The sequence below is a fragment of the Lontra canadensis genome, unplaced genomic scaffold (genome assembly GCF_010015895.1).
Source record: "Lontra canadensis isolate GAN:19392208 unplaced genomic scaffold, GSC_riverotter_1.0 scaffold1, whole genome shotgun sequence".
Classification (NCBI taxonomy): Eukaryota; Metazoa; Chordata; class Mammalia; order Carnivora; family Mustelidae; genus Lontra; species Lontra canadensis.
Window position 1 is genome coordinate 49,944,120 of NW_022630995.1, and position 13,096 is coordinate 49,957,215.

General features: G+C 42.9%; 1 protein-coding gene across 1 annotated transcript in view; it reads left to right on the plus strand.

Moving 5' to 3' along the window:
• The window catches only part of ADGRA3 (adhesion G protein-coupled receptor A3), a 124,277-nt gene that overhangs the window by 43,394 nt on the left and 67,787 nt on the right, over positions 1-13,096 (plus strand). The window contains exons 3-4 of the mRNA XM_032854110.1: positions 5,590-5,661; positions 12,194-12,265. Coding sequence (XP_032710001.1) covers positions 5,590-5,661; positions 12,194-12,265 — 144 coding nt within the window. The remainder of the gene's footprint in view (positions 1-5,589; positions 5,662-12,193; positions 12,266-13,096) is intronic.

Consider the following 13,096-nt stretch of genomic DNA (forward strand, 5'->3'; position numbering starts at 1 on the left):
CCTCTCAACTGAATAAATAGATGGACATAGACCCTGCCTGTGTGGAGCTTTGTTCTCTCCGTGAAGGTGGTTTAAGTAATCAGTAGAGAGTGACGAGGGCCACAGCAGAGAAAATACAGGGCACAGTTGTTCAGTGATTTTTTTTTTTTTTTTTTTTTTTTTTTTTTGGAAAGAGGAATGCTGTTCAAGGTGTAAAGGATTTGTAGGAGTTAGTCAGGCAAGAAAACCAGGATAGAGGTGAGGATAGATGCTGGGGGAAAGTGTATATGTCAAGGACCAAGCAACTGTGTGCCAAGGTCTGGAGGTGAGAGAAACAGGAATCTTTCTAAAAATGTCTTGAAATATGACTAGTAATATGAAGAGAGAAAGGCTGGCTAAGTGTTAAAGAAAAGTGTGGAGCAGAATGGGAAGTCAGGTAGGGCCAGGGCCGTGGAGGGGCTTGTAAGTTACTTTAAAGAGTCTGGACTTTATTCTGAGGGAGCTGGAGCTCTTGGAGGTTTTAACCAGCACATATTCAGTTTTATGCTTGGGAAGATCACTTTATTTATTTATTTATTTTTAAAAGGTTTTTTATTAATTTGAGAGAGAGTGAGTGAGAGTGTGAGCTAGGCACAAGTAGTGGGGAGTGGCAGAGGGAGAGGGAGAAGCCGATTCCCTGCTGAGCAGGGAGCCCAACACAAGACTTGATCGCAGGACCGCCCCAGGATCACGACCTGAGCTGAAGGCAGACAGGTAACTGACTGAGCCACCCAGGCGCCCCAGGAAAATCACTTTAAATGAAGTGTAGATGAGAGGAGCAAGGACAGCAGCCAGCACTGTGTGGGGGCGATGATGGCGAGTAGGAGGGAGAGGTGAATGGCTTTCCCACAAGGCTGGAAGGCTGGACAATACCACATCTAATAGCTCTTTCCAATGAATAAAAGTTATCAAACATGCGAGAATTTGAAAGAATGGTATCTCTAGTACTTTGATTTAACCATTGCCAATTTCTTGGCATATTTGCTTTATCTGTCTCCCTCTTGCTCTAGGTGTAAATTGACTCCATTCCTTTAGTAAATCTCCACTGTTGTCAGTCAGAAAGATGTGTTTAAATCCTGACTTCTGGCTTGGCCACTCAGAACTCGGCCTAGTTTCATAATCTTTTTGCATGTGAGTTTTAATCTGCAGCCAGAATCCTATCTTTTGGGATTGATTCTGAGAGCTTAATGGGATGGTAGGTGACAGATACCAGCTTGCTGAAATTAGTGATTTGTGTAACTGAGGAGCCCAGAGAATTAGAGCTGGACTTCAGGCTTGGCTGGATCCAGGGGCTCAGCATTAATTCTTTTCCTATCTTTTGGCTTCATTAGACAGGCTCTTATTTATTTATTTATTTTTTAAGTAAGCTCTGCACCCAACATGGGGCTTAAATTCATGACCCTGAGGTCAGGAGTTACATACTTTATATACTGAGCCAGCCAGGTGCCCCCTAAACAGGCTCTTAAATCGTGGTAGCAAGAGGGTCTTGGGGTTACCTTTGACCTCTCATTAAACCAGTGGAAGTGGCCATTCGTGTCTCCATCTATCTTCTCCCCACTGCCCCAGGCCCTAGGTTTAGTTGGACCGGGTTCATGTAATCCTGCCAAGTTACTAAGACTACATTGTTTGAAAAACCTGGTTGGAGGTTGATCCAGGGCCATACCTGGAAGAGTGGTGTTGGGGATTCTGGAGCACTATCTGTACCAGATGGCCTATGCGAGAAGTAGGTGTGCTTCTCTCCAGTGCAAGGGAGAAGGCAGCAAAAAAAAAAAAAAAAAAAAAAAAAAACAACTCCAAAACCTAAAAAAAATGTTTAGCACAGCAATTAAACATGAAATAATTGATAGCAGTCATAGTTTGAGTTATCATTGTTAAATTCTGGAACCTTTCTTATGTGCTTTCCTTCCTCACCTCCACCTACTCTAAAGGTTTTGAATTTTCTCCCCCCATAGGAATACATTTTATTTATTTACTTTTTAAGGTTTTGAATTTTTGAATGACTGACAGTCTTCCCCTTTCTCCTCTTGCCCTCAAAACAGAGCGGGTGGGTAGAGTCTCCTTGAGATCTGTGCCCTTAGATGTGCATGCTTGGCCTGGTGCTAGGGGCTTTCATGTTAGTGGGCCAGTGTCTTCATCTGGGTTTTCCCAGGAGCAAGTCCTGAGATGGAATTTTGGGTTCAGGTGGTTCATTTGAGTGGTGGTCTGAGAAATCTCACAGATCAGGGAGTGGGACAACGAGAGGGGCCGTGTGTGGTGCCTTCCTGGTGGAGCATTTTCATCCTTATCCCCCCCGGAGGCCGGGCTGCTCTTGCTCCCCTCTCTCATGGGGCGACGGTTCTTCTCAGGGTCCCTTATGCCCTTCAGTTCTGACTTCCCTGGAGTGGCTCTTAGGAGTCGGCCAGCTGAGAGAAAGGCTGCGGGACAGAGTGGCGGGTTGAGGGGCAGTCATCCTAGGCTTGCTGTCTGCCGCCGGAGCCATTTGGGCCCCTGGCAGGTTTTGGGGATAAGGGATGCTGAGGCCATGGCATTTGTAGCAGGGAACTTATTCTCTGCCTGGTTTTCTTTTTCTCTTCAAGTTGCTACCCCAAGAACATCTCTTTCTTTACTCCTTAGTTAAGAGGAGAACTTAAAAGCTGATTAGAAATTCAGAGAGAAGGGTAGGATTGGTGAGTTTACCTGAATATCTCTTGATACTTTCGTTACCGTCCAATTCCATTTTGTGAAGCTACCTGGCCTTTTTAGATATTTTTATTTACTTTATTGAAAAAAATATCTTAGAGGCTGTGGTACAAAAACAAAAACAAAACAAAACAAAAAACCAAAATAAAAACCCAAACCCAAAAAGTTAGGTCAGCTGCCAGCATTGACAAAGCTGTTTTCTTGTGGAATAGCAAATCTGAGTTCTGATCAGTGAAATACTTAGTAATGGTAATCAGAACATAGATTTTATGCTTAATGGTTATTTTTTTTAAGATTTTATTTATTTATTAGAGCATGAACAAGCAGGGGGAGTGGCAGAGGAAGAGGGAGAAGGAGCCCGATGCGGGGCTCAATCCCAGGACCCTGGGATCCTGACCTGAGTCAAAGGGTGATGCTTAACTGAGCCATCCAGGTGCCCCAGTTATTTTTTTTTCTTTTTCTTTCTTTCTTTCTTTTTTTTTTTTTTTTTTTTTTTTTTAAGAGTTATAACATACTGGGAGTTCAGTATTATTTAGATAAATAGGGCTCTGATCTGGGGAGGAGAGTGGAATGGCTGTTCTGCGCCCCCCCGTCCCCCGCCACACTCCCGAAGAGCACCTGGTATGTGACTCTGGGAGTAAGACTACAGAAAGAGGGAGCAGGATTTGCTGTTGAGCATTGATGCTTCCAGGGTTCACATACTGCACTTCCAGAGTGTTACTGAGGTGTTCTGACCAGTGTCTATCACCATGTATTAAACAGCATGGCCAGTGTGGGCAGCCAGTGTCAGTGACACAGCGAGAATGCTGGACTTGGGGTGCCTGGGTGGCTCAGTTGGGTAAGTGTCTGCCATCGGCTTAGGTCATGATCCTGGGGTCCTGGGATGGGGTCCTGTATCAGGCTGCCTCCTCAGCTGGGAGCCTGCTTCTTCCTCTGCCACTCCTGCAGCTTGTGCTCTCTCTCACTCCGTCAAATAAATAAATAAAGTCTTAAAAAAAAAAAAAAAAGGATGCCAGACTTAACAGTAAATAAACAACCGCTGCCACAAAGGGCAGATGGCCAGTCTCTTCGGGATGTTTTTGTGAAATTTTCAGGAAACCTGTTCAGAAACTAAACCCAGTGTTGTCACTAGTATATATCAATACTTTCAATGAACCATTAGAAAAAAAGTAGCATGTTATGAAGCAGGCCGTACATAGATAGTTTTCATTAGGTGATGGGACAGTAAAATTGAATGTGCTTCCTTTCACTGGTTGGAAGAAAATAATATGGGTCGGTGCACACTACAGTAAGACTTCCTTGGGGTTCTTCTCTTCAGCACAGGTAGACAAGGGAAGTCAGACACTTTCTGAGTTGGTGTGGTTTGAAAAAGTTACACGCTGTATTTTTCTCTAGTTTATAGACTGTTTGGGCTCAGGCTAACATCCCATGATGGGGCAATCATTATAGAAGATCCCAGAGACATGTCACATCAGTGTCATGCTAACAGGTGGCACTGATGGCTCAAGACACACTTCTAGGAAGGCCTTTTATTTCTTTTAAATTTAAAAAATTTTTTTAAAGATTTTATTTATTTGTTTGACAGAGATCACAAGTAGGCAGAGAAGCAGGCAGAGAGAGAGGGAAGCAGGCTCCCCACGGAGCAGAGAGCCTGATGTGGGGCTCTATCCCAGGACCTGAGTTGAAGGCAGAGACTTTAACCCACTGAGCCACCCAGGTGCCTCTAGGAAGCCTTTTAAGTCTCCATTAAGTAAGGGACTAGAGGACCTGGTGAGGTGGTTTGTAGTGGGCGTTGCTCTGTGTTTCCGGATGGTTTCATCAACTCTGTGTGCAGCCAGCCCTATGCCATATGTATTTATAAGGAGATGTCACACACCTCCTTATAACACCAAGGTGTTGCCACTGTTAGGGAAAGAAGGGAGAAGGGAAGGACAAGAGAAGTTGCAAAGAGTTTCTGTGCATAGTCTGATGCCAGGTGCCCTGAGAGGTGACTGGAAGCCACTCTTGGCTTCAGCAGGCAAGGTTCTGAGTGAGTCCCCTTCAAGGGTGTGACAAAGCTCAAGAGTGGGCCAGCCACTGGCAGGAATGTGGTCAGGGACAGTGGGCCACTGTTCTGCTTCTGAGTGCTCCTGTAGTTGACTGTCTGCTATCTTTGAGACCTGTGTGAACATTTGTGTGGGGCCACTTGGGTCCCAAGCTGGGCCCAGACTCCCACCAGAGAGCAGCAGCCTTAGCAAGAGGCCCAGATCCTCACTGGTGGAGGGCTACAGCTGTGGCGCTCACCACTGGCCCCTGGTGTCGGTGTGCTGACATGGTAGGGCTGTGCACAAGAGTGGGAGTAGATTGAGACCGCCTTCAGATGCCCTAGCCTTGGGGGCTGCTGGAGCTTTGCTTTGAGCTACATGTTGTGAATGATCACATTTTTATTTTATAGGAATCCTAACCATAGAAACCCAGGGAGGGAAAAGATGAAAAATGAAATGACATGAATTTTAAGAGTGTATATTTTAGAAGATGGTTTTTAAAAATTCAGTTTGCGTTCACAAATATAATCTCTGATTTGTTTTGATAAAACTCAAGTATAGCATACTAAGAATAAAATTGTAGAAAGAATATATAGGATCGTGGCTTGGCCATAACTTTGAATTCAAACGATATAGGGACATATATATCCTTTTTTGTATGTGCCTTTATTATATTGACCATAACAAATCGCTTTGGAATCAGATTTCTTGAATTTGAATTCTGGCTGTGCCACTTGCTATAGAGGTTAACCTTTTTGGCGTTGATTTCCTCCCAGTATTTTTGTTTTCTGTGTGGCAGGTATCTGTAGTTTGCCTAAATATTTGTTATAGTGCTTGTAAGTGATAACTTTTATTCTGTTTTTAACAGGGACCTCCGAAATAATCTTATTAGTAGTATAGATCCAGGTGCCTTTTGGGGACTTTCATCGCTAAAAAGATTGTAAGTATTTGAATTGCTTGCCTACAAATTTGAACTGTTATTTTTCTTTCTTCTTTTCTTTTTAAAGGTTTTATTTATTTTATAGCGAGATAGAGTATGCATGAGAGTATGCACGAGCGCGCACGTGCACGGAAGCGTGAGCAGGGGAGGAGCAGAGGGGGAGGGACAAGCAGACTCTGCCCTGAGCACAGGGCATAAGTCTCCATCTCACAACCTTGAGATCATGACCCAAGTCTAAATCAAGAGTTTCATGACGTGAGCCACAATCAAAAAACCGACTGAGCACTTAGGCACCCCTGAACTCTTCTTTTTATAAGGAGCTATTACCCTCCTTCAAGCTTTAACATGATTAAAAGAAATGGATTTTATTTTTTTAAGATTTTATTTATTTATTTGACAGAGATCACAAGCAGGTAGAGAGGAGAAAGCAGGCTCCCCGTGGAGCAGAGAGCCCGATGTGGGACTTGATCCCAGGACCCCGGGATCATGACCTGAGCTGAAGGCAGAGGCTTTAACCCACTGAGCCACCCAGGCACCCCAAAAGAAATGGATTTTAAACAATTTTTAGTTTATTGACTAGGTCCATGATAGAAAAAGAATATTTAATAGAGGTAGTATAGAAAGTGGTTAACTTGTGCGGTAATTTGATTTATTTGATGGGAGATGGTTGAGTCCTTCTTATGCTAAGGAAATGATTACTGTATTGGCTTTGCCAGTGATGATCATATGTCATGCATAGAGGATTTTCAAGGTATGAATGCATGCAAACTCTATCTGTTGTATATGCGTATCATTTGAGGCCCTTTTCTATTAATGGTTTAAAGTCTTGCTTTTTGAATGTATACTTTATCTGCGTGTTATTATTTCAAAACCAACAAGCAATTTTTATTACTTCTGAAACTAAACAATTCCCCTTCTCTCCTTTTTATGTGGTTTCCACAGCTGCCTATGAACATTCTCCTATTGGCGAGGTTGTCCTACACTCAAGCCCTGTGGACTGTCCCACCATCCCTTATTCCTTTGAAAGACATTTCTTACTATTAAGTGCTGGCTGCTTACCATAGCCTGACTTGTTGGGAAGAGCCCACAGACCCTTCGGGGCAAGTCTAGTTAATGGAAATAGCCCTACCACATGCACATGGGAGCTGTCACAGATAAAGCCATCCTCAAAACGTGCCAAGGAAGGGAGAGGGTCACCTGGGAGGGGAGGGGTCTGCCACAGGAGTAGACCTTCCAATCTGACCTTGCTCCTGAAGGATGAGTCCTGCATATCGAAAAATAACAAGATGGGCGTTCTAAGCAGAGTGGACGTTGGTGTGGAGCCAGAGTGTGAAGTACAAAGTGGAATGCAGTCTGGTCACAGAGAGAGTAGGCTCTCGTAGGCCAGAGAGGACCTGCCAGGTTAAGGAACTTTGAATGTCTTTAGACAGCGTGGGGCTAGCGGGACTTTTCGAATATGGAGTTGACATCAGACTTGTGTTTCAGAATGTTTCTGATGGCAGGAAGGAGAAATCATGTAAGTGCACACAAATGGGGACAGAGGATGTTGGGGATGAGACGATGCTTTCACTCTTCTTAACAATCAGCCCTTCCTCTCTCCCTGTCTCTCTCTCTCTCCTTTTTTTTTTTTTTTTTGTTCTATCATGCTCCTTTATTTGTTTGTTTGTTTATTTATTATTATTTTAAAATATTTATTTTATAGACAGAGATCACGAGTAGGCAGAGAGGCAGGCAGAGAGAAAGGGGGAAGCAGGCTCCCCGCTGAGCGGAGAGTCTGACATGCTGCTCGACCCCAGGACCCTGGGATCATGACCCGAGCTGAAGGCAGAGGCTTTAACCACTGAGCCACCCAGGCACCCCCTATTTATTTATTTAAAGAATTTATTTTTAAATAATCTCTATGCCCAACATGGGGCTCAAACTCACAACCCTGGGATCAAGAGTCACCTGCTCTACAGACTGAGCCGGCCAGATGTCGCTCTCATGCTCTCTTATTATTTAATGTTTATAAAGTATTGAGGGTGCCTGGTTTTGTTTTTTGTTTTTTGTTTGTTTGTTTCCCATCTTTTTTGTTTCCCGTGTTGTTTGTATAATAAAATAAGCTGCGTTTGCTCTGAGTTGAATCATGCCAAGACAGTTAAATGCTGACAAGTCCTTTCTCTCCTAATACTTTTAACATCTTGTATCTATGATTCTGTCCTTCCAGACTCATTCCTTTTTACAGTCAGGTCCAATTGTTAGAGGTGGCTATGCTATTTTTGCTTATTTAAAAAATACTATTTATGCAAATATTTTTTTTTTCATCTAAAATGTATCCTCTGAAGCTTTCCTCTCAATGCCCCATCTTGGTCAGTCCTAGTGTTCAGAGTTCTAGAAGATGAGACATCGCAGGAGTTAAAGGATTCTCCCTTCACTGTGTAACATTGTTTGAAATTTCAGTCAGATCCTGTAGGAGGTGACATTACGACCATGGTTTTTCTTGAGGCCACCGGGTGGTGGTTCATTGTTTTCATCAGACATTGGTGCGCTCTGGACGTCCTGGGTTGTCTCAGGATGTCTCGCCCTGGATCTGTTTTCTTCCCTGTACACTCTGCTTCCATTGTTTTCCAGTTAAGGCTTTTTAATGAGGCAGGTCATAAAAACAGGCCGTCTGGAGCAGGGCAGTGGTGTTAATGCAGACTGGAGTTCTGGGTAGGGATAACATAAGTGCTGGAGGCGAGCAGGCATTTCGCGGGCGTTGGAGTAGTGGCTCTACTTGGTGTAGAGCCCAGCAACAGTAGTAATTGGGTCCAGCGGTGAGATCGGTGGTGAGACGGAGCAGCATCCGTTCCGTTGAATAAAAATGGAGTCTACTGTGGGGGTCCAGTGGTGCGCCCGGATCCAGAGATCTGGGGGTAACTCCAGAGCACCTCAAAGGGTTGGCAGCCAGGTGGGATCCTGTGTACCACCCAGGAGCCTGGATGTGGACGTGGATTCTACTTACCAGAAGAGGGAGCCGTAGCTAGAGCACAGCTGCTGAGAGCTGCTAGGACTCACCTGCCACAGGAGTAGACCTTCCAATGCATGCAAATTCATGCGGAGAGTCATGCAGTGACTGGATGCAGGCATCCAGTCTGACACAGACGAGGGTGTGGAACGTGGCCATGGTCAGGCTGCTGCACCAGCCCCGGGGGAGGAGGGGCAGCTGTGTAGTGAGCTTGTTGATGACCTTGAGTCCCTTTCTTTGTGCTCCTCCCCAGGGGCACATGGGCACCGTGTTTTGATGGGTCAGTTTGAATCAGGGTGAGAACAGGAGGCCTCAAGCAGGAAGCTGGAGTGTTGGTGTTCGACCCACCCTAACAGAAACTGGGGCTGAGGGGCGCCTGGATGGCTCAGTCGTTAAGTGTCTGCCTTCGGCTCAGGTCATGGTCTCAGGGTCCTGGGATTGAGCCCCACTTTGGTCTCCCTGCTCAGTGGGAAGCCTGCTTTTAACCCTCTCCTGCTCCCCCCTGCTTGTGCTCGCTCGCTTGCGCTCGCTCGCGCTCTCTCTCACTGTGTCTCTCTGTCAAATAAAATCTTAAAAAAGAAAAAAAGAAAAGAAACTGGGGCTGAGGCCAAACTGTCTTTATTTTCTTGGCCCTCTTGGCAATTCTGATGCTAATGTTTGGGAACTTCTAGAATAATCTTTCCCTCTAGCTTCCTCCTGACTCCCAGTGAGAGGGATGTGATGTCATATTACCAGACAAGACAGACAACTGATTCTCTCCCTTTGTGATTGGCCCCCCCTTTATTTCCAGCTTGTTGGGAGGGAAGCTCTTTTTAGGAGTGTAACATGCTAATAATATCTTCACGTTGAGATACAGGTTGAAGGGAACTTGACTGCTAATACAAAGCAGTTTCATTGGGGTGTTTTAAGGGTAGTGCAGAAGATCTTTGGTTCTCTACCCGGTTCTCCATCCTTCAGTAAATAATTTCTCAAGTACTTCCATCTGAAATAAATAAATAAATTTCTTGTTCAGTAGCATTTAATTACTGGTATCGTCCCTAGCACTGCCTGAGCGTTCTTTCACTGTATTACATGTTAAGTAGTCTCTTGTGTTCTTGCCTAGGAAGGTAATTGCCATTTATAATATTCTTCCCACTGGAAAATACATTCTTAATTTCAAGCAGCTGATGTGTAATGGGACTTAGGGTATATGACTTGCAAGCTGAGAGAGTCCTATATGTAAACTCAATGAGATACAAAGATATTCTGTGGTATTCATGTTTGCTGGTTACTTGTGGATACAGGCTTTCTTTCTTATGAGGCTCTAAATCATTCATTCCAGTTGTGCCTCTCACTCGACAGCACACATAAAGCTTTTTTGTAAGTGTAGCAGGCCTTTGCCTTTATTTTATAGATAATTTGAATCAGGAAGATTAAGTGGCTTTCTGAAGGATAAACTACCAAAAGTAGGTAAAACCTAGACCTATTCACTTCTCTTTTGCTTTATCAACAAATTCAGGCAGATTCTCAATCTAAATAAAACCCATTATCAATACCTAAATACCATTTTAAATAGGTATAGCTATAATGAAATTGTTTCCCAAAGAATCAGTGGTAATTACTCCAGTTAAAGCTCAGAAGTGAAACAAGATAATGAATTGAGCCCAGAAATGCTTGTTTAAGCAGCAATTCACAAAATGATGCCTAATTTTCTTAAACAGTAAAACCCAGAAATAAAGGGAAAATCAGCTGGAATTAAAAAAAAAGTCCCATCGGATTACATACCTCACTTTAATATTCTGAGGAGCAGGAGCCTGGAGTCACGGCACGCGCGGGTAATGTTTCGTATTGCTTAAGTTTTTTTTAATCAAAAGTTGCCATAAGATAGGAAAGGCAGAGCTGTGAAATTTAGGGAAACTCAGGATTACCTGAGCTAGGTTTCAGAATACCTCGGAGAGAAACTTAGTGCGTAGGTATTTGAGTCAGATATTCTGCCATTATCATTTCTGGTTTATTGTCCAGCTAATACAGTTTCTGCTGTTATCAAGTTATACAATTTAGAACCCAACAATTTTAGTTCAGAAATGGGTGGTGCAAATTGCTTCTCTAAAGAGTAACTCAGAGCATGACTCAAAGAATAGGTACTTTTCCACTACAAAGAATAATATGGACATTGAAGAAAAAGGTGATAAAAATATTTTTGGTCAAAGTTTGGTTTAGAATCTTGCTTTAATTCTTTTATCAAAATCCAAGGGATGAATAATTCCTGAGGAGGAACTGATAAAAATTAAGATTCATTGTTTTTGGGGTTTTCTTATATACAGCTTAGTAAATCTAGTGATGGAAAAATTGTTGAAAGCCATGCTGTCTTACTTGAAGGTTACAGAAATTCTCATTTATTTCATTTATCTCTACTAAACATTTTATGTAAATAAAAAGGAAAAAGCTGCATGGATTGAGGAGAAAAAAATATTTGGAAAGTAATAAAAGAAAAACCATATTTAGAAAGTAACATAAGAATATGAGTGGGGTGGGGCGCCCGGGTGGCTCAGTTGGTTAGCGCCTGACTCCGCTCAGGTCATGAGATATCAGGGTTCTGGCAGTGAGCCCTGCATGGGGCTCCATGTTCAGCGGGGAGTTTGCTTCTCCCTCTGCCTCCCTGTTCCTCATGTTTATTTTCTCTCTCTCTCAAATAAAGAAATAAATAAAATCTTTTTTAAAAAAGAGTGGGGCGCCCACGTGACTCAGTCAGTTAAGTGTCTGACTCTTGATTTCTGCTCGGGTCATGATCTCAGGGTCATGGAATTGAGCCTCTCCTTGGGCTCTATGCTTAGTGGGGAGTCAGCTTGGGATTCTTTCTTCCTCTGCCTCTCTTCTCCTCTCTCCCTCCCTCTCTTTCTGTCTTTAAAATAAGGAAATCTTAAAAAAAAAAAGAAAAAGAAAAGAAAAAGTTTAGCGTGATGGGAAAAAATAATTAGGCTGTTACCTAGAAAAGGTAATCTGGCCTGGAGACTAAACCATAGATCTGTGAGGTAAAAGCAAACTCAGTTTTCTCATTACAGTCAAAACTGACTATTTAAGGGATGACATCAGAAAGCATTAAATTTCAGGAATTCTTAAGAAATAAAAGTTCCAGCATTTTGGTAATTTGCCCCTTTTTCTTTTGTCTGTCTGATGTTCACTGCGACTGGGCTCTGTCCCTAACTTCCCCAGCATAATGAACGGTGTAGGTCATCTAAGGAATTCTCTCACAGACAGTAAGATAGATTGAGTCTCATTTTTACCACTCCAGTTTTATCCTGAGTCATTTTACAGGAATAAATGCTTGAAATATAGAGGGCACTGTAATTAGACAGTGCTTAGTCTGTACATGGCAGAAGTCGGTGAGAGCAAGTACTATTTTGTTCTCTCAGTGCTCCCCTTAACTCACTGAAGTAGGTAAACTTCTCAGGGATGCTGAAAACAAAGATCTTGCATGATACCTGGGTGCTGTTCTTGAATATTGAACATAGGAAACCTTCATCCAAGAGAACTAATTGAAGACACTTTTTTCCCTTTTCTCTTTAGGGATCTGACAAACAATCGAATAGGATGTCTGAATGCAGACATATTTCGAGGACTCACCAATCTGGTTAGGCTGTAAGTATGTCTTTTCCATTAAAATATAAGAAAACCTGTGAACTGGTACCCAGACATTTATAGACACCTGTGATATGTCTGATAGTAAAGTAGCAGCTGTCAGGATTATGGAAGGAGAAGGAGCTAAGGAGCTGGAAATTCAATCGTGGGGATATAATGTCATCAGAACATAATATTATGTATTATGCGCGCGCCTGCGCACACACGCGGAGAGCCAGTTAACGGAGTATGTGCCTTAGAGAACATGTTCATGTTGGGAGAGATGGGTCAGAAGCTTTCCTGGTCTGAATCAGTTTCCTGGAAGGGGCTGTTGGTGCAGAGATTGAAAAGATTGGATTAGTTAGAAAGGAAAAAGAAGCGCAGCCAATGATGCATAAAGGTGGAAGTGAGAGCAAAGACGGTGTCAAGGGGAAAGCCATCCGCATGAAGAGTAAAATCACCATTTGAGTCATGCCTCTGACTTTGCGATTTGGGGTGAACCCACTTTTCTGAGCTTTTCTTTTTTTTTTTTTCATCTGTGAGGTTCTCAGTACCTCAAAGTTTTTATAAAGATTAGAGTTTGAATGATCTGTATCCCTCTCTTATAATTTATATATAATATAAATGCAGAAGAACTTTGTATAAGCCATCAAATACATTTTTATTTTATTTTTAAAATGAGGAAGCTCTGTTTGGGAGTGACTAGAAATAAGGCTGATTATCTTTAATAGAACTTTGTATGGGAGCATATGAAAGGCAGACAGAGGCTTAGAACTGATTTAACGATAGGAAGCCACTGAAGGACATTTATGTTGGGAAAGTGGCATAAAATCCTGTTTTATAGAGTAGTTG